This window comes from Thunnus maccoyii, chromosome 9 (genome assembly GCF_910596095.1).
Source record: "Thunnus maccoyii chromosome 9, fThuMac1.1, whole genome shotgun sequence".
Taxonomy (NCBI): domain Eukaryota; kingdom Metazoa; phylum Chordata; class Actinopteri; order Scombriformes; family Scombridae; genus Thunnus; species Thunnus maccoyii.
The window spans coordinates 26,728,199-26,750,122 of NC_056541.1; the positions used below are offsets into that span (position 1 = coordinate 26,728,199).

General features: G+C 40.3%; 1 protein-coding gene across 1 annotated transcript; it reads right to left on the reverse strand.

Moving 5' to 3' along the window:
• Positions 1 to 1,495: 1,495 nt before the first annotated feature.
• rflna (refilin A) lies at positions 1,496 to 10,190 on the reverse strand. The gene is made up of 4 exons (XM_042422433.1): positions 9,837 to 10,190; positions 9,355 to 9,712; positions 4,612 to 4,721; positions 1,496 to 4,473 (listed from the first exon to the last, which is right to left on the reverse strand). The coding sequence occupies exons 2-4, from the start codon at positions 9,571 to 9,573 to the stop codon at positions 4,140 to 4,142; spliced, it is 663 nt and encodes a 220-aa protein (XP_042278367.1). The 5' UTR covers positions 9,574 to 9,712; positions 9,837 to 10,190; the 3' UTR covers positions 1,496 to 4,139.
• Positions 10,191 to 21,924: the final 11,734 nt, after the last annotated feature.

A 21,924-nucleotide genomic window follows, 5' to 3' on the forward strand; every position in this document is an offset into this window, starting at 1 on the left:
ATTGTGGTCTTATATGGGGGAAACTTGACAGGCCTGTTGTAATGAAGGTCAACTACCACCTGGGGGCAGTATAAACACATATTTGACATATTTGATTTTATGTGTGTTTGGCACTGAGGCTTCTGGAGGATATACTTTAACCCTACATGTAATAATATGGATAGATAGTACAAAAAAAAAGATAAATGCGGCATTGACCCACTATCACTTGAGTTATGAGTTATTGGTGTTGGTTAATCCCTCGCTGGGATACAAATGTGCTGTTCAGCAGCTGCTGATCTGCTCTCCTGTGATCTGCTGTACTATCATGAAGGTCACATTACACGTCTGTTATGAGCCCTACTTGCATAACTGCCATACAAGGTTATGAAATTAAGTACTTAGTGTGGCACTGACTGTAATTCCTTCCTCCATTTACAACAGTCCTTTGATAACTAATGTAGGTATTTAATTCTGTTAAAACTGTCTCCAGATTTATTATGGAGGCAGGCTTATTTTTGCGGTCTTTGAGCAGGAGAGAATAGTGACAAATGTATAATCTTAACTTGATCAGGTATTTTATTATTTGTGTAGCTGGTCCAGAAAGAGATGGGGAGGAATTTAGGACAAGAAAAAACACCTCTGAGGATGTACTGATGAGTTTGTAAAACTGCTATTGAATCTGCTGATTTTCACACCAAACTTTTTTTTTTTTTTACATTATAACTGCTTCATCACAGGAACCCAAACCAGCTTTGACAAATGAGGCTTCAGTAATTGTTTAAGTGCATCCAGGCCTGTTTGCTGCCTCACCACTGGGAGGCACCTCAACCTTATCCAACACTCAAGAGAGACAGATGAGGCTCTGAATGATGTGAGCTGCTGTGGAGACCCCGAGGCAGCGATCCAAAACCCTTCGCCAACGCTGGCTGCTGTTATTTTAGCAGCAGTGTGATATTTAAAGCCTGCAAAGAATATACATAGAGCAAGACTGACTCCCTTTTTAACCTTTGTTTACTTGAACATAGAAGAGAACACTACTAAAATTAGGTTTCCTTATGGACCAGGACAGTCCACTCTATACTTTTGACCGTGGATGTCCGTCTTATATTTCCACAGACACAAAAGAGAAAAAGAGAAAAAATAAAGAGATTGAACTAAAAAGATTGTTTCAATTTTGATATATAAAAAAAAACAGCTCACTAAACTGAACAAAATGCTTAATATTAGAAAAAGACTGTAGCTGCTACTCTTTTCTAGAACTAATTCTCTGTTAAACAGCTTTATACAGATTTTGATGTTATATTTTGATTTTGGGAGTCTTTGGGAGGTACCTTAACTCTTGAAAAAGCAATCTGCCTGTACCTAAATTTTTATTGGTGTTATCCTTAAATCCTGCTTAAATGTGTGACCTGACCTCCCTCTGTGTCTGGAGAACTTTCTTTGAGAGGGACAAAAAGGAAAATATGATGTCCTGTGCTCAAGATTTATCAAAAATATACTCAAAACAACAGAATTAGGGTTTGGGAATTACTTTTTTATTCAATTAGGATATACATCTTTTTAAATTATTTTCTTTGATCAGAACAGGAACAATGATTGACGTACAAAAATATAAAGAGAATTATGAAGTGCCTTGATGCCACATATACAACAGGAAAAATATTTTACAATAACAAAATCAAGTGTTAGGAAACACAAACGTATCTCACATAAAACCACCAACAATCCGCTGACGTTCTCTCATCGTTTCTCTTGACATTTCAGACCATCAACACATAACAGATCTCTCCACCGTCTTGCCAGGAACTTTACTGTTTTGTATAAAACCACCTCCAGAGTAATTTCCTCATCTCAGCAATAATTTTTCATTTGAAAGAGCAGTTCTGACTTTTCCCTTCTTGTCTTGCTCTTCGTAAAGCTACTTACTGTTCCCTCAATAAAACCCAGTACCCGTCTTACAGTACTGATGCACCACCTCAGCTTCATACCCTCCGTGCACCTTCTACTCGACACTTACCTGGAGGGTATTTCAAACTCTAAAAATAACACCAGCTCAAGACCTCAACTGAAAATCGGGAATACACATTTGCAATGAAATAAAATTGATACCTAAGAAAATTTGAGGTAAAGTTTCAATATTTGCTGTGTTCAATAATCTAAATATATATATATATGTATATACACATACATATATATATGTATAAGACAGTCAATAAAGGGGTCATGAAAACGCTCAATAAAATCCTATTTTACATCTTCAACAAGGAAATATTAATAATTTCACTGCTCCACGTGTAACATGTTACTGCTTATAGAAAGGTGTTGGGCTTCAGAGATATCTAGGATCAGAAACTGACCAATATGACAACAAGTTGATGATTTTTGAAAACATTCAGAAGAGTGTTAGCCTTTTATTTTTTTGAGATGCAGTTGAATCAATGCAATGTCAACTGTTTACGGCACCCAAAACTGCAGACAATCTAGACTTCATTCAAATAGAAGTGTGGAAAATAGTGTTTGTTTTGACTCATGGAGAACTAGAAAGGTGCACGCTGCTGCATCAGTACAGACTTTTCAGCACTTGTGACAGGAAAGTGTTACAAATTGTTAAATACTTTCCTAAAATTGTCTGGTTCTTTTTGGCACTTGCTGCAAAAAAGCCCGACTCATCTGGCACCAAAACAGGTTAAAAACAAACATTGTTGCTTCCAAAAAGGTAAACCCTACAAAGAGTGCCACCATTCTTAAAGGCCCTGAAACCAAATTTTTTCAGTCTGTTTCTATTTATGATGGGGTCCAACATGGACACGATTTTCTGCTAAATTTTGACAGTTTTGGTTATTTCACATAAAATATTTCTATATTTCTGTTTTCTCTGTGCTCGTCACACTGGTTTTAACTGGGTGGGTCTCAGTGGGAAAAAGGTGACATCACATGCTTCCCTGCACCAATCAGGATTGAGCAACACTTTAATCAAAATCTAACGACAGTTGGTGGGTCGTTTGCTTGAATTGTCCGCCCACTGTTAATCAAATCTTATCAAATCGCACCTACACAGTCCTGATGAAGCAGATACTGAGTGTTAAACTCTTAATAAATAACAACCTTAATTCTTTTTTTCTGAACTTTAACTTTCTAAGTTTCTCTGCAGCCCGTCAACACCTCCTAGAGACCAAACAGTAACCTGTTTATCAAAAACCACTTTAACGCCGACATTATCGTCCTGTTTCACTTTTAGTTTAATCTCCTCAAATCTAAGTATTCAAATTAAGTTCAGATTAACTGGCGTCAGAACCAAAACAGCAGTGATCTAACACAGTTGAATATCTAATGTTTTAGAAAAATACTTAAGATTTCTTTCAGGGGTTTTAAATATCTCACTTTTTCAAATCTTCTCCAAGCCAATCTTTTGTTATTGTGATGCGATTTTTCCTTTGATTAGTATTAATTCTGCTCTGGCTCTGGTGAATAAATAGGACAACTTTCAATGTGCAGTTTAACATAAATGCCTGATCAACTAGACAAGTTACTGTTTTAATGTGTGCTGATACAAACGGTAAAACGAAAAGCAAGTGTTCTGTCCGAGCGTGTTTAGTTGTTAAAGTGAAATAAACTCTCACGCAGCCATGCCTCTTCAAACTACCTTTGGTCCAATTTTTCAAATGCAGTACTGAAATCCCCCCCTGCAATGCGAGTCCACTGAGAGGCCTGTGATATATACTGTAGAAAACAAGTGCAATAAAGCCGCATTAGAAAGCTTTGCATTGGTGTGACTGGGTTTGCACAGGCTCGGCTGAAATCCACCTGCCATCTTATCTTTTCTCTACACACATACAGACATCTACAATCTGATTGTTACCTTCGCTGAGGTTACAATCCAACCTGAAGGAGAGCAAAGGCCACCAATTTGTCAGCTCTTGTATTAAATAAGACATTAACCATTGAAGTGCAGCTTTAAACTGCCAGAGGAGCAGCTCCCTTTTTAAAAACTGCATCAGTAGAAAGTCTAAGTACACTTAAGGGTTCCCAAAGTTTCCTCCATGGCGAGTTAAGATGAACAGACCGGGGTTTTCAGGGGCTCCAGTTATTACTTGGAGTACTTCCCTTTCATTAGGGGCCTTCCCAAGTTCCTCGTCCTCCAAAAAAAAGTCTGGGGCCTACAGGTCCTCTGTGTAGATGATACAGGGACTAGTATCCTCACTCGACTCCAGCTGCACCGTGGAGACGAACCAGCGGCGGGAGCCCGTGGGGTTGTACTTGAGCGTGGTGCGGTAAGTGTTCTTGGCGTGTTTCGGGTAGATGATGGTGGTGCTCCGGTAGCTGATGGGCCTCTGCCGCGGCTCCAGATACACCTGGGTTTTGTAGCTCCTCCAAGTGCAGTCCCGCACCGCCACCACTGTCTCGCTGTAGGATGTGGGTGTAGGAACCGTGGCGCAATACACGCCGTCCCGGTAATGCTTGTCTGAGTCATACTTGACGGCGGAGTTGCACCTGGAGAAGAGAAGGTGACAGAACTTTTAAAACCGATCACTAGGTGGCAGTGTTGACAAGAGAAAATTGATCAAATTACGTGAACTAATCTCCATATTATAATTAATACTATGTTTTTATACATCAAGGTTTACTCACTTGATTTCTTGCTCTGGTTTGGGGTTGACCTCGATGCTCTCTCCGAAGAACACTGGGTACATGCGGGTCCTGGGATCTGATCCTGTGGCGTTCAGCAGCAGGTAGGGCAGCTGTGCAGAGGAAACACTGAGAGTCACAATCTCCAGAAAAAACATCCATTAACTGCCGAACTGTTTGTAACCAGCCTGCCAACGTGTCCATTCAGAAGAATTCCAGTAAAAAATCCCAGCATGGTTGGGGGTTTCAGCAGAGCCAGCAACCCAAATTAAAAACACTGCAGTCCCCACCCTCTCCAGGAAAACACACACACTTCTCGATCCTACCTCATGAGAATTTGCCCACTGATGGCACAGCTATTACAACAACAACAATCAGACGAGGAACACATCAGTCAGGGCAACACTTCCATTTTAATTCAGATAATTACACTGTGTGGGTCCAGCCAAATGAAGTGTTGGTGGTAAATCTCTTTCTCACATGCTTTCACTGCAGTTCTGCCTGGCTACGAGCCCCCCAGTCTGTGTGTGTGTGTGTGTGTGTGTGTGTGGACTGAAAATAGGCTTACAGATGTTGGGCCTACAGTAGTTAAAGGAATGGGAAATACAAAAATAAGTGTCTAGAACAGCTGGTGACCAGGCTGAGTGGAGATGAGGCTGTTATAAAATGATAAGGTGATAGAGAGGCTGGTCAGAACTGCACCTTTTCTGGCACATATGGAGACTTGAACCAAAGTCATCTTAAGAAAGACAGTCTCTAATCACAGACACATGCTACTCTGTAATATCTCTGCCTCAGATTCATCTTACTGCTCCTATCAGAGCTGCAGTCAGACGAGTTCTGATGGGTCAAATACTCTCAGAACCAAAAGAAACTAACATCTGATTTCTTCCTTGACTGTAGTTTAGCTGTAAGAATAATCTAATGAACAATATGAAGATCCAATAAAACAATACCAAGTCCATCAAGGAATCATAGGTTTATAACAGAAAGGTTTCCATGGAAATAGGTCACAGCTTCTGTTTTAACCAAATGGGTGAAGTGAACCTCATGAAGTCAGATAAGCTGCTGATGACACAATATACTGTATGTACACTCTACTCAACCAACTGTATGACAAACAGAGCTGCACCACAATCACAGACACTGTCGTACACTGACAAGAGAGGTTGCTGTGATTGACGGTTGTCTTTGCATATGTGTCTCCAGTCTGAATCAAATGGCACCCCAACCCCAACTCTGGCACCTCTCACATTACACAGGGAGGCTGTCACATGCTGTGGTCTGGACGCAGATGAGCGCACATACCACTACAGGGGACGGGCAAGAACAGGCCAAGGGCACAGCAGATCGCTGTGTGAAGCTCGTCTTACCTACAGCCCACGATCATCACCACGCTAACTGAACGGAGGAACTGAACTTTGCTTCGCTCTCTGCACAGCTGCTAGTTTTGCCATGCAGTATATCTGCAGGCTGTTCTTTTTCCGCTGTCGGTACTTCATGACCTGGAAACACTGGACGAGTATGTGATTGTCTTTTCTGCGCTGCTCCGGCATGGAGAGCATCTCAGGTATTTCTCCGTGGTGTGCTCTGGCAACTTCTGCAAAGCAAACACTTGTGAATGGAGGATAGGTCACCTCCAAGCAGTGGATCCCCCAGTATGCACACAAAGCCTAACACCCCCCCCCACACACACACACACGCACACACACACACACTGGAAGCAGATTTCTGCCCAGGAAAAATAGTCTGCAGCTGAGCAACCCACACAATGTACAATGCACAATGCAGAGCTGCTGAGAGAAACGCCAACTCAAACACACATTTCCAACTGCTGGCTGTTTGGTGGACTGAAGCCTCTGAATTTACATCCTGTGTTTGCAAGGACATTAATGTGAGAGCATCGGTATCAGCAGTGAAGCACATTTATAAAAAGTCACAGGAGACGTCTCCTGTTCGTCCTCCTGGCTAATCCACCGACAACTGAACTCTTTTACCCTTACAGTATAACTGTACACAACCTTATACAGTTCTGAAATGCTGAACATTACATAATCACACTCATATTTTTCATGCATCAGGCTCCTCTTATAAATCTATTCACATTTAAAGAGCTGCAACTATAAAATTAATTATCCTGCATCTGCATAAATTTGAACCAGGTTTGAAAACAGACAGGCTGTCTGAGCGTTTATCCATGTTTAATTTAGAAGTGAGGGGTCATCAAACACTTATGCAATGGCCTGTGGCTGCTCTAACAAGCCCCTGCACCTCAAAATAGAGCTTGAGGATTGTTCTTAGGTGGCATACAAAAACAACACGAAAATAGATTTGGAAAGAGAAAAAAACACGAGCACATGCATGCCTCCCCTCACGCAGCTCAGGAAACTCTCTGAAAACTCTTTCTCTGATGGAAAGGTTTGAATCTTTCCACACACACTGGCCCATGAGAGGGATTAGAAACACAAGCAGGAGCAGCCACTATCAGGACTGATCTTTAAAAAGGGAAACCACAAAGCAGAGGAGTCCTACTAATCTGAACCTCCGGAGGATTAAAGGATCTTTTTCTCTCTTTTTCTGTTTCAGGCCTCAGCAAAACCAATGTCACGCAACTCCCAGGATGCAGCGCTGCATTTCTGAGGCTTCCCTCAGACACTTTAAAAGCCACCTGGACCTGCACAGACTTGTTTTTAAGACTTTTTGGAACTGGGAGTGACCTGGAAATGATTTTCAATCAAATCAGCCTCGTCATGTGACACACAAATCACTGCAGGATGTGTCATTAAAATGCATTTGTCTTGCTAGAGTAGAAAGTGGGACACAACTTTGGTTACCATAAATCTTTTTTCTGTGGAATATATTCTACCATGTCAAGTTTCATGTTATTTCTGCAGGACTGTCCTCTGCTAAATAAGTACAAATATTCCCTAAGGGTGAACTGACAATTTGAGAAGTTCATTTAATTATGTTCTTATGCAGAGAGCTGCTTAAAATTTGCAGGAAATAATAAAAAAGTTTAAGAAAGAACCTTTGGAAAAACCTATTAATGGTTGACTATTTTGATACAACAGTGCAGCCTCGTGGTTTTTATCCATGTTTGAGTTTTATTTAGGGGCTTGCAGGTTTCAACAGTGAGATCTAAGCAGATACTTAATAGTTTTATTACCAGCATGGATACTGGCTCATCACTGATGATGGCTGAGGCTGCAAAAAGAAAACCAAGCAAACAGGATCCTGTTTCTACTGTTTCTGTTGCTACCACATCTATAGACATGGTGAGTCGAACATTAATAATCCAGCTACACTCTGGCCTCCAGATGCCAATGTATGTTAGCTTTAAGACTCAGATTAATAAACTTAACAATATTCTCTGCATTTCCCTGCAACACTATTTTCAGTTTTTCATTTCAGTGACTTAAACCTGTTAATGTTCACAGATGCAGCAGGATACACGAGGCCCATCAAGTAACTGTGCACAAACTATAAAGAAACATTAACGAAAGTTCATTATCACATGACTTTCATACTTCAACACTTTGGTTATATATTCAAAGCAGTCACAAATGCAAATATTGACAGTTCCATTTCCACAAGTAAGGTGACTATTTATCTAGTTTTGTTACACACAGACCTGCTGCTGAGGTCTATTTCAGGACTGCACCTAACGGTTATTTTCATTATTGATTAACTTGTCAATTGTCAAATTTTCTGTGATGCTAGAAAGTAATTAAAAATGCTCATTATAATTTCTGAGAGCACAAGGTGACATATTCAAATCATCATATAAGACCAATGAAACCATCAAATCCTCACATTTAAGAAACTGGACCTAAGAAGTGGTTAGCATTTTTCCTTGAAAAATGACAAATAGATTAGTTGATTGTGTGATTGTCTGCAGTTGAATAATTTTCTGTTGATCGACTAATCAGTTAATTGACTAACACTAGTTTAGTTCAAGGTTTTATACAATGTGTCTTAAAGGTCCTATTGAATGTTCCTTTAATTGAGATTCTTCAGCTTTATAATGTGACAGACCTTGAAGAAGAAGCCGAACCCAAACTTTTTCACATCTGCCCTCCCTGACTAATCCATCACAGATCATTAAACCTGTTTATTTATCTAAACAACACCATCTGATAACAGTTTACTGTCTGTTAGTGCTGTTGGTGGACAGAAAGAAACCTGATCAGCATAGTCATCCTCATAACGACATATTGTAGCGTGCACACTTTCACAACTCTAACACCGCTACAAAACTTAATTATCTTGTTGGGAGCCCCTGGGATCCTGGCAGGGACCCCTGGGAGTCCCCGGACCCCCGTTTGGAAACCCAACTGGACCTAATCATGTTACTGACCCTTGTGACACCATGTAGTTAAACCCGGCTGATACACCAAAGTGAAAAAGAAGAAGTTTTACTACTCTGGATTATTGAGGGTATCATCAGCATGGGTGCAACTAAGAGAGAGAGAGAGGGGGGAGAGAGAGAGAGAGAAAGAGGGAGAGAGAGAGGGAGAGAGCTTCCAGATGTTGTGTGAGTGGGACTCAAGTGAAATCTGTTTCTGGCCAAACACTAAAATGCTCTCAGATTTTCAGTTTCTCTCACAGCACCGTCATTAACTCTTTTTATCCTTTCATTCAGTGTGTCAGTGAAGTGACTGACTGGACACAAAACAGACCTGAGTCAGCTCTTTATAAAAAAAAAAGTTTCAAATCGTGAGGCAAATACTGCGATATGCTTCTTACCAGTTTGCCTTCTCTGCTTTCCTTTTTATAATATCCATGATGGCTTTCGACGGGCGTCGTGCAGCTGCCGGAGCGCGACTCGATCAGACCCGGAGAGAGTGAGCAGAAGGGCGGACTGGGACTGGGGGGTAACCCCGAATCCGGACTGTCGAGCAGCCCCTCCCGGTTCTTTCCTTTCAGACTATCATCCATCGCTTGTAAATGTAGGTGCCCCACCATTTCTGGGACGGCTCAATTCAAAAAACAGCCCAGACGAAGTCGCACTAGCAGTTTTTTTTTCTTCTTGAAGCGCTCCGAGCTGCTGCGCGCTCCTGAGTCGGAAAGAAACAATCCTGGGCGAACTTTTTCAAGATGACTCCTGCAAGAAAGAGGAGAGAAAAAAAAATCAGGAAATTGCATTGAACCATTGCCCATACATTGTGGATAAAACTCCACAGAGTGATATAAATTCAGCCTTTATTTCTCTTCACATTTTACTGTACCTGTGCGTCGTGAGGTATCCACCCTTAATCCTCACAGTTATTCCAAACAAGCGTGATAAATCAAGACCAAACTTCGAAAAACTTCAAATTAGACACCAAATTGAAGTATTACATAGTCTTAATGTGAAACTAAAACAAAAAACGTAGTAAAACTCGCGAAAAGAGTCGACTGTGCGTCTGGCACAGATCTGGATGAGAGCTCCTCTGCTCTGCTCGGCTCTGCTCTGACTGTGTGTGAGTGTGTTGGTGAGTGTGTGTATGTGTGTGTGTGTGCTATCCAGTCTCTCCAGTGGAGAGCTCCCTTTTAGTGATCCTGCCAGGCTTTTTTTGCACCTGGATCCTGTCCAGTCCTCATGATCTGGATCACTTCCATGTACAACCGACAGGGGCGAGCACGTCCTCCTCGCTCCTGCTGCTCTTCAGTACAGTTTGGCTGAGTGTGTTTATTATCAGTTACTCTGCTGAAGTGCCCATGAGCAAGTCATCCAGCTCCCCACCAGCTGCAGCAGGCAGGGCAGTGATATTCCTACATAATTCATTATTTAATCATTAGTTAACTATTATCAGTTAAGATCACTATTTACTTTATGATTAGGAGTTATTAACCGCTTATTAATTACTTAACAATGTATAATGATGTCTAATCAAAATGAAGAGTTAGCTGTTAATGCTGTTATTACTACTCATGATAAGCAGCTAGTTACCTACTCTTTCCTGCACTTCTTGTGGGTCTTATTGTAAACTGTTATCTTATAATCTAATTAGTTTGTCTTTCTGACCACATTCATGTTGCTGAGATGATAAACTTTTTCCAATTAATGACCTCATGGCCCTTCCTGTAGCACGACTCACAACTTAAAGTTTTTAGGCTTACTTATTTTGAAAGTTTAAGAATTGCAAAAACTTTGTTTTGTTGATTTTAGAATTACAGGTGAAGTATAATTTACAATTACAATTTTTGATGTGACCTTTATTTAACCGGTTAAATCTCATTAAGGTTTGTGAGGCATATCTGGCCAAGATGGCAGCATAAAAGATGCAGACAAAACAATATAAAATCAAGAAATTAATAAAACGCCAAATTTAAATAATAATACTAAAATAATAATAATAAAAGTAATCTACAGACAATTAACAAAGGAATCATATACCATAGAATTTACACTCTTCTTGTATTCTGCCACAGATGTCTGATTCATCAATTTAAATTCCTTTTACAGACTATTCCAAGTATCTGGAGAGAAAAAAAATGAAGGTCTGAGATTATGATTGCAAGAATAACTCCTACTCTGCAAGCTTTTACAGAAAGTTTCCTAGAATGGCTTCATAAATAAAAATATAACAACAATTATTGTATATTAATTTAATATATATCATATAAAATACTGTATGGACAGAGATTGTCAGCCAACTCTGGCATACAAAGTGCAACGATGAGTGAGTCCAACATGCGGAGACATTGTGCTGATGCATTCATGTACAACAAATCTCCATAATCCATAAAAAGAACCAGTAAAAAGGTGGCAGTAGCGGTCAGCCGCCTGCTGGCTTCAAGAGAGGAAAAAGGACTTGTGTCCAGCAACTTAAGTCTCAGTTTCTTCATAAGATTTTAAACATGTTGCTTTGTAGAAAGACATTCATCAAGCCAAATAACAACTCCCCCTGAGTTGTAACAATATCAGCTGTCTGTATACTTTCTTCTAACATTAGAAAATAACACTTAACAACATAGTTTTGTCTGCATTTAACACAAGTTTGAGATGAGAGAGTTAAGACTGCAAAATACTACAGGCAGATTGTATATGTAGTGCATCTGAGAGACATTCATATAAACATTCATATACAGAACTGTATCATCTGTATAACAAAGAGCATTGGTTTGATATGCAATGCCACCTTTATTATGTATGTATGTAAACATGCTACTACAGGAATAAGTTAGCTGGATAACTGCACTGAGTACAACCCAAAACCTCCTCAAATCTGGTCAGCTAGCAAGTTATTCACACGTAATCCTGTCCTGTGAGAAAAAAAACAAAAACTGATGTGAATCCTTCTTCAGTTTCCTTTAAGAAATCATCAGACAGCTAGCTGCCTTTGTCGAGTAGTTTTGGTTCAGAAAATATTTAGTCACTCAAAGGATTATATAGTTATATTTCATAAGGCCTCTGTGTGTGTGTGTGTGTGTCTGTAACCATCCTGCCTGGTGTATTTCAGGACTGGGTGGAGATGGGTGGGAACGCTGTGCATCCACCACTTACTAAATGAGTTTATGTCGTGCACACACACACACACACACACACACACACGCACACACACACGCACACACACACCGGGCGGACAAAGCAGACCTGAGTGAACAAACGGAGCAGACAGCAGTCTTCACAGCAGGCAGAGGAGAAAGAATTGAAGCCTTGTTGATGGTCCGCTCCACATAAAGTCTGCGTTCTCTGTTCATACGGTTACTCTTACAAACAGCAGCTCTGCCAAAAGGGAAATCAGAGCATAAATAAGAGCCAGTGCAGAGCTGCATAGAGCTGACTGTGGTTGATTGTATCTTTGATGGTCCACCAGTTCTCCATGGTGATTACCACAGATTGCCAGGAAATCATGCGTGATGTTTTCTGTTTTTTCAGTCCTCATAAAAACTTTGATAACTCTGTGTTTGCCTTTGTTGTCTGGAAGATATACTTAATGGCATGCCTGTTAAGCTCGTACAGCTGTAACCGTGTTTTCCCTCCTCTGTGTTATTGTTTGGAAGCCGCAGCAGGAAGCTGTGGAGCGGCGCTGCGAGTTTTACTGGCGTTCCCTGCGTCAGGTGTGTTTTTGTGTCATCATGTCCATCTTAAAGAGCCCATCATGTTGATCCTCGGGCATTCAAGGGATTAGTGTGGAGATCTGGTACAGATTAGCTATAAGACAGTGGGACACAGATGATGAGCATGTTTGTGGGTGTGGGCATGTCTGTGAGTTGCTCAATTGCAGCCGCACTGAAGGAGAACCCAGAGAGCTCTAAACATGACTATAGTGACCAGAATGTCATTTTATTTGGGTATTTTGCACGCAGTGTAGCTGAGGTTGTTTTTTTCACATATCTGTACAGTGTGCATAGACACATTAAAGGATCAGTTCACCCAAATTACTAAATAAACCTTTACTTAAATCTGGCGATCTCTGATCATGCAGGACTACACTATACTCCATGGAGATGTCCTGTTTATCACAGACCTCACTTTTTATAGTTTATAATTGATGTACTGCAGAGGTGGCACTTATGTTTACAAGTTGAATCTTCTATTAATCTCCTAGGTTGTTTTTTTTAAAAACAAGATGTAATATGTTACTAAAAATATAACCTATAGAGTCCTTTAGTGCACAGCATGTAAGCTGAACATGTGCAAATGTGAAATTTGTCTACAGACCAGGATACAATTTAACATGTTGAACACACATGGAACACAAACTTAGCAATAATCATTTAATGATAAATTAATATTTCTTTGTGTTTAATTTAAGTCATTCGTCCTTATAATTAATACCAAATTGCTCAATTCTTTTGAGGATACTTGTTTAGAAAATTGGAAATGAAGGACCTACAGTAAAAGTACTTTACCTGTACTTCTGAGTGAAGAAATTATTACTATAAAAAGCGTTAACTGCAGTTTCTGGGGGCTATCCAAACTAACAGGGGCTTGGTTGAGGAAAGGGATGTTTCTGTTGAATTTTTTCCAAACATGAACATTTTTCAAAGCTGAGACCCACAAACAAAACTCTTTTCAGCTCCATTGTCTTTGGGTGGAAGCAGAAATCTCAAAGGCTGTTCTGGTTGATCTCAAAATGTGGACAAATAAAACACAAACTCTCCACCTGGCTAGATATCACTAGAGGTAAAGCAAGAAAATGTTTGTACTTTGCTTGAACTGACCCTTTAAAGGGTCACCAGAGCAGTTTAATGTCATGTTTAGGAACAGTGTCAAACTTACAAAGACAGCCAAGATGCTCTCTTTTCACTATGGAAACACTACTATTGTTTATGAATGGATGAAAACTTTAAGCATGTGCTGGACATATGTTGGTTTTTAACATGCAGATTCTTTTCCGTGTTCACATTTCCACTGATGTAACATGACAATATTTGGCTCACATGTGACAACTTCAAACGCAGAGCGACAACGTAAAAAAAATAATTTGGGAAATATTCATGCCCGTCTTGTTTGTTTTTTGTTATGCGTGTGTTAGCATGCATCCTCTTCTGTTTTACTCAATTAACAATGCAAGTTTTTAATCAAAAGTGAGTCAATTTAGCTCTAAGCTGATCACAGTGTTTCACAAACAAACAAAAAGAAGTCATATTTTTTTAACCAGGCTCACTTAATGTTTTCTCCATGTGCTCTCATCCATCACTGATTCAGGAAGATTAATTATTCCTTGAAAAACCGTGGTCATTCATTTTGGTTAAGACTCTCCACATACCTGCTTTATCCCACTCATTCCTTCAGTCAAGTTACTTTGACACTGTATATCAAACCTATGACCTTTTCCATTATGGATGGTGGATCTGGGACATCATGGAACAGACACCTTTACCATTTGGCCAAGCGGCCGCCCCCATTATGTGGGAGTTGATTGAAGAGTTCTGCAATCAGGATTCTGTTCCTGAGCGCTTTGAGATCCCAGGAGGCTTTGAGACAGACACAGAGGGGGGAGGACAGCCAAGCCGTCTGCTGATGATTCATTTTTTAGTGCTCCATCATCCTTCCCCTTCATAGGGCAATCACTCACATCCCACACATACACACACACACACACACACACACACACACGCAGACAAACACATGAGGACACACAAACATGTTTGCATGCACAAATGCATACAAACTCTCAGATGTACAAAGGAAGGCAACAAACACACACCCACCCACACACACACACACACACACACACACACACACACACATTCCTGATCTGCAGAACTCTCTGACTCCGTCTCACTGCATTCACATAACATTGCCAAGCCAGCTGTGTGAACTGGGTCTGGAAAAGAGAGGGGGTAATACAGGTGTGTGTGTGTGTGTGTGTGTGTGTGTGTGTGTTTTTGTTTGCATGCAAGACAGTGAGCGAGACAGACAGAAGTACACTCATTTCACCCCTAAGACAGATTTTTCAAGTCTGTGTTTTCAGTGTGAGATACACATATTTTCTTGAGGTGTGCAGTGTGCTGTGCACGTAGGCGTGCGCACGTGCTGTCTGGCATAGCTCTCAATGTAAACAAACCACAGAGAGGCCGGTCCTGGCAGGGAGGTTGTTTTGAGCCGATGGGGACGTCACTGTGGTTTCCACACACAACGCTCTTCTTCAGACTCCCAGTCATGAATCTTCTCCTTCTCACAGATAGGTGTCCATTCTCCAGTTTGCTTTTCACACAATGTACACATAAACACTAGCCGCTTGTTCAGTGTCAGCCTCTTCACGCTCACGTGACCGCACACCTCTGCTCTGTTCCCTTTGGCCTGTTTGAAGAGGAGTTATGAACATGTTTTGACTCGATGATGGATGAGCCTGGCAGGTTCTAAATATGCCATCCAGACCTCAAAGTTCAATCCATAATGCACCTCGCTTCCCTGGAGCCTGACTGCATCTGGTTTTAATGTGTGGAGAAGAAGACAGTTCTAACCCTGCAACTCCCTGCAACCTGTGACCATGCACATTAGATAAATGTATTTATTTACCTCTTTACTATGGGTCAAGCATAACATTGCTTCAAAAGTGACATGCAAAGATTTGGTGTATTGATTTGTAACATTTTGTTTACAATATGTCAATTTTGCAAACTAATGCAGTATTTAAAACTGAAATAATTTAGCATTGTTTCAATATAGTTATTCTATTCACTCATTCATAAGTAGATATCCCCTGATACTTCAAAATGGGTGACATATTTAAAGAAAACCTGACTTAAAGTGTGCTACTAAGGTGTCAGTTGACCAATGTCCACATGTCCAACAGTTTCAGTCCTCCTTTTCATAGATTGATGTTTTCACACTCATCTTTTTTTTTTCTTTTAAGATTATCTTTTGGCATTCTGCTATTATTGGACAGTGGAGAACAGAGAGGCAGACAGGAAACAAGGGCAGAGAGACTCATATAACATGCAACAAAAGCTGGCTGGAATCAAACTGGTGCAATTATGTGGCTAACCAAATGGATCTGAACACCCTATTCCTTAAAATTTTACCTGTCTGTAAGAAGTTATGTTGCATTTCATGGAATAAATTGAAGAAGAAGTGGTAGGTAGAGCTAACCACAAAGTCCTCTTGGCTGGACAGAGAAATATTTTAGAATTAAGGTTTTTAACAGGAGGCCAGGAAAGTCATGTTTTCAGCTCTCTCTTTGATAGTGCTATATTTCAAAATGTTATGAGTACAATTGGCAAAGAGTAATATGTTGAGCTTCCTTGGTTATGATCCAGATCTTGGATTTTTCCATTGGATTATTTAATTATTTTTAAAAACTCTAAAAGTTGCTTTAAAAGTTACAAATTCAACCCCTCTGGTTACTATTTGCATAGATTTAGGCTCCACTGTGTTCCGGTTTAATTTGGACCAGTTGAAATCTTCTGTGCTGCATTTTTATAACTTGCACTGCAGCACAAGAATGAGCCTTGAAAAGTGTTACGTTTTCCTTTTCCTTTAAACCTGCAAGAACTGATTTTTTTGGCCACTTGGTGGACAAAACATGTTATAACCTTTGATGTGATATGGTTAATGTGTCTATTTAAACATTCACCAGATGCAGAGCCACATTAACATTCATTTGGAGTCAAATTTCTGGCCACCTGATGAATGTAAGTCCAATATTCACTCTCCTTTGAGCTCTGTTTTTTGTCTCCACCAACTCCTGAGGGAAATCTCTGGCTCTTCAGCCGCTAAACGTGCTACGATCACTTGCTAGTCATGAACTTTCTCTGCTGTTTGGTGCTGGGCAGGTAGTGTACAGTGGGGTTTTTAGAGTTTTTTTGGCTGCCTGTTGTGGCAGTGAACCAATTCAGTAAATTTGCAGGCTAGAAAGCCAAAACAAGGATCTGAAAAAAGCCAAAGCTCAGAGGAATTGCAGAGTCAGGTAATAATTCTCTGTGGGTTCATCCCTTTCACATTACACATTTAATCCATTGTTGTGATGAAATGATTATTGTGCTTTCATTTCAACAGCTTTAAAGCATTGTTGTGGTAGTTTTTTGACTGAGCTGATCAGTTGTTGTGTTGCTTGCTGCAGTCTGCACAGTCTGCTCTGTGACCTCCTTACTGAGACTTCCCTTAGGGTCCACAGCTGTTGGCCTTGCATGCTAGCAGCTCATCTACTCTCAGCTGTAATCAGTGATTCACCTGCATGCCGCTTCCTCTGACATTTTCACTTCCTTCCAGCTTTGTGTGAACAGTCAATAGGTAAACATGAGAACAGGGTTTTGTTTAATGTGTAACAGTCAGATATCTGTCGGACTCTATTTGCTGACATGCTCGGCTATACAGATGTAGCATATGGATCTTTATCTGCATACATGTGGATCCATACTCTGCTTGTGTAAATATGTGGAGATGGTTTACATGCGTGACGCGTCATCAAATAATCGACTTTGCGTGCAGACAGTCAATAGTCAGGCGCTGGTTTAGATTCAGTTGGTGCACATGAGTCAGATCTGTCAGACAAATACCAGGGTGCAGGAGTGTCAATAATATCCACCCTGAGAAAAATGAAAGGTGGACACAGATACAATCTGCTCTTTGTGTCAGCGTGTCGATTCTTTGTGTTATTTATTGACTAGACAAGGTGTACAGTGGTCACACGGAGAGCCGGGCTCAGTAGGGGAGCAAACACAGCCATGTGAGCGAGCCCAAGAAGGGTAAAGAAGAAGAAAAGGTCACTGCAAGGGTAGAGGACATAGAGATAAGACCTGTTTATGTTTCTTGTCCCATTCATCTCCATTCAGACGCATTCATCTCTACACTTAGAGAGAAAAGGCTCTGCCCTTTGCCCTGCTCTATCTCATAAACAAGCTCCACTCCTGGGTCCTGACAACAGCCCTGCCTGTTTGCTCAGCTTGTTTGCTCAGGCCTGTGGTTTGGTTTTGAGTGTTAGCAGCCCATAGGTAGCTCAATGCATGAAGTCAACTGCAACAATTTGAGATTGATGTCAGTGTGACAGCAGCTCACCGCAGTAACATAATATTTATTACCCTGCGATTCAACCAAAGTGATTCAGTCCACGTTGCAGGAAGAACAAACAGGCTGCGACTTCCTCCTCAGTGACAGAGGGATTTATTCTCCACAATATATTTTCACCATAGAGTTTCCTTTCCTCTGTTACAAAGTTGCTTCTCCGTTGGGGATGGTTTAATCTCTTGCTTGTTGATACTCCAAACTTCCATCTCTAACATGTGCTTCACTGCGAGTTCATGACTCGCCTGCTGCCAGATTGACAGCACCTCTAGTGCTCTGCCATCAGGGAAGGTTGTGTTTCCCATGGTGCTTTGTGTTTGCCTTCTTGCCTGCGGGGATATAATGACAAGCGTGGACCACCCATGTCTGCTTTGACCTGAATGTTATTAAAGGAATTCCCCCAGCTTCAGTGTGTGTGTGTGTGTGTGTTTAAAACCATAAGCTCAAGTTTATGTTTGCATGTTTGTTCTTAAGCCACCATGTTAAAAGTTTGACATGAAGACTTAAAGTGATTACCTGGTAATAACTGATAATAGATCATTTTCTTTTTCGTTACGCAAAACAAACATTTATTTAAAAGTTGATGTGAATATTATTATGCTGCTAGATCCAGTCAATATGGGAGTGTTGGTGGCAAACACTTTTTTTTTGTAACCTCCACATTCATCCTTTATAAGCAGTGTATAAACAATTAATAAATGTTAAGTATGTTTAGTCTTAACCTTGGAAAGTTGGAGTAGTTGTGGCTAACAACAGCAACAATCCTAATTCAAGGCTCACTTACTAGCATTTTCCAGCGCTATAAACAGTCTCGATTTACTTCATTCTAGTACCGAGCTCACATGTTAACAGTCCAGTCTCCATGACAACTGCGCTTGTAAGTGGACCTTGAGTTGTGATTGTTTTGTCAAATTAATAAGTGGTTCATAACACACTATAATTTGCTGTAAGCAGATATAAGAGCATTTTTAATTGATTGGTGGATATGGAACAATCACTAAAACAACATAATTAAAGTCCTTATTGGATGTCATTTAAATATGACATACTATGTCATATACTTGTAATTGCTAAATCCAGTTTGACAGTGTGTGACACATATACAAAATCATAAAAGAAGTTCATAATGTTCTGATGTAACTTCTTATGAACTTTATGAATGAAATATGTCTATGAATAAGCAGTTATATAATATTTAGATATTGGCTCATTTTACACTGTATTATAAGGCATTCATTAACCATTAACAGACATGTACAAATCCTTCACTGGCAGGTTTAAAATTCTATTAATGTGTTTAAAACTGAAGAAATGTCAAGCATCATATGTGCTTACAGCTATGTTATACTGTGTTATCAAGCATGAACTGTTTATACACTAGTTATATGTTGACATATACATTATTTAAGATTCCTGTATATCTGGTTACAACTACACTATAGTATTATAAATCATTTATTAATTGTTTATATACAGCTAAAGAAGGAGGCTTAAAACCACATGTTTACATCAGACTACAGACCTGCACATTGTACTGATAGCTCTCAGTATATTTAATTTAACAGCTTGATCCAACAGAGATCTCAGAGTGAGTCTTGCCAAATTCTTCTCACTCACTGGGTACAATGTTACATGTGCTATTGTAGGTCAATAATCACTCTCAATACCTCTGTCAGAAGCAATTAACATTATCATGCCCTCTCTCTCTCTCTCCATTTCTCTCTCTTTCTCTCTGCACAGTCTTGCAAAGACAGAATGAGCAGCAGTCACAGGAGGAGACGGAGTGCCGTAGAGTTCAGGTGGAGAGTTTTCATGAGCTGCCCGTTCCCCAGAGGTCAGAGGATTTGCTGTGGAGGACAGTTTGCCGCACCCTGGCGACAGACCACTTCCTGCCTCGGCTGGTTTCCAGGGGTACAAACTGCTGTCCAAGTGTTTATTTCTGCAGCGTTGACGCCTTACATGTGTTTCCAACTTGTTGAGCATCCTGGGTGAGACATTCAGTAGTGGGGAGGTTCATTCTCGGCTTGTACTTACCATTTATACATGCAGTGAAGGACACAGATCATTCATAAGTATATTATTAGCATGCGCTTTTGTGAAAAAAGGAAAATGTGATTGGTCACCAGCTCTCTGGTCAGCCTGTCTTGTTTGGGAAGGCACTTGACAAGTGGACTGTTATAAAGTATAAATGGACTTGGTGAAATATTGATTGAGATTTATGAATCATGTTTTCATTAAAGCAGCTATAAGTAGGATATGAACATCAATAAATCATGACCAAAGTGATTTGGAGGCATTAGTAAAATGATTGTAAACAAGTGGGACCATTTGCTAACAAGACTAAAAGCCTTTTTGAGCCTTTACACTGTTGTACTAGGTTCAATTCCACAAATTTAGATGGTTGGAAAGATAAGATGATATTGTCTTGAATTTGCACTTAATGGAAAAAATGAAAGTCCACTGAGAAAACCTTTTTTGTAAAGCTGATGAGTAACCTTTTGATCAAACAAACAACAATCCTTTGCTGCAGGAAGCGGCTGGGTTTATGGGAAATGTGGTCTAAATTTAGTATCAATATAACTGCTATATATAAATGTTACAAACACAGAAAAATCTCACCAAAATCTGTTATAATTATGAATTTTCTTTTTGCACAAAAAGAGAGCAGAATTTAAATTCCAGTTTAGTTGACACTGTCTTCTTTTATTCCTCTTTCACCCCACATTCTTTCTCCATCATTCAAAGTCACACAGCCACTCATTCAGTTACTCACTCACTTCTCTCTGTCTCTCTTCTCACCACCACATCTTCTTTTTTCCATCTTCAGTCTGACATCAACTCTTCAATGAAGTGCTGACCTTTGAACTCTCGGAGACAGACTTCTTTCCAGTGATTGGCATTTCCTTTCTCACTCTCATAGTAGGAGATACACACTCACGAGTTGAGTTCTGTATGTCCATCTGTGGTTTCCAGCATATGTCAAACCTCATATCTCCTGTTTGTCATCTGACAGTTGAAGAGTGCAGACTAGTAGAAAAAAGACAGTTTCAAGCCTGGTGTTACAGTTCCATGTAGGACTGGAGGTGTCTGGAAAAGCCTTGCCAAGTAACAACATGAAAGGAAAGAAATTCCTCACATTTTCCCCCATTACATTTTCAGCTCACAGTGAAAACTAAGTTTACCCAGGGAAGAATTCACCCTACGTGAGAGCCAAACGGTCTCCTTACCATCCCATCCAGAATCACTTATTGTCTTTCATTTCATGTCTTTTGAAAAATCATACACAGACTGGAAAGTTATTAAGAAACTAATCAGTGCTGATGGAACCTGAAGGCGCCTTAAGGCATATGTTGATGGTAGACTTGTGAATCAGGCTCGTCTGCAGTGACACACACTGACAGGGGTTCTTGTTTTGTGCAGCCGCTGTCTAGCCTCGGGCCTCAGGGAGGATATTCTCCGCAACAGACTCACTCATGCACACGCACATCTCTGAGCTGTTGCTCAACACAGCTATGGGTAAACAGGCTGTGTTTAGATGCCCTTGTCTCAACCTGCACACACACACATACACACAGACACACACACACACAGATGCAAGCACACATACATAGAAAGGCAACAAACCAAGACACACAGAGTGGGCGTATTTGAAGTGCCACACCAAATGGTCTTGCCACAACTTGTTAGACTGAATGAAATTGCACTCCTACACACGTACATAATATAAAAACATGCACGCACCTGGTCAACACTGAGCTCGGAGACATACAGCTGAGTGTTAGTATGGAAGGTAAATGGCTGTTTGCTGCTTTGCATCAATAAAATCTGATTAAGAAGACTGATGTGGTTGCTAAAGAAAGAATTTAACAGTGAAC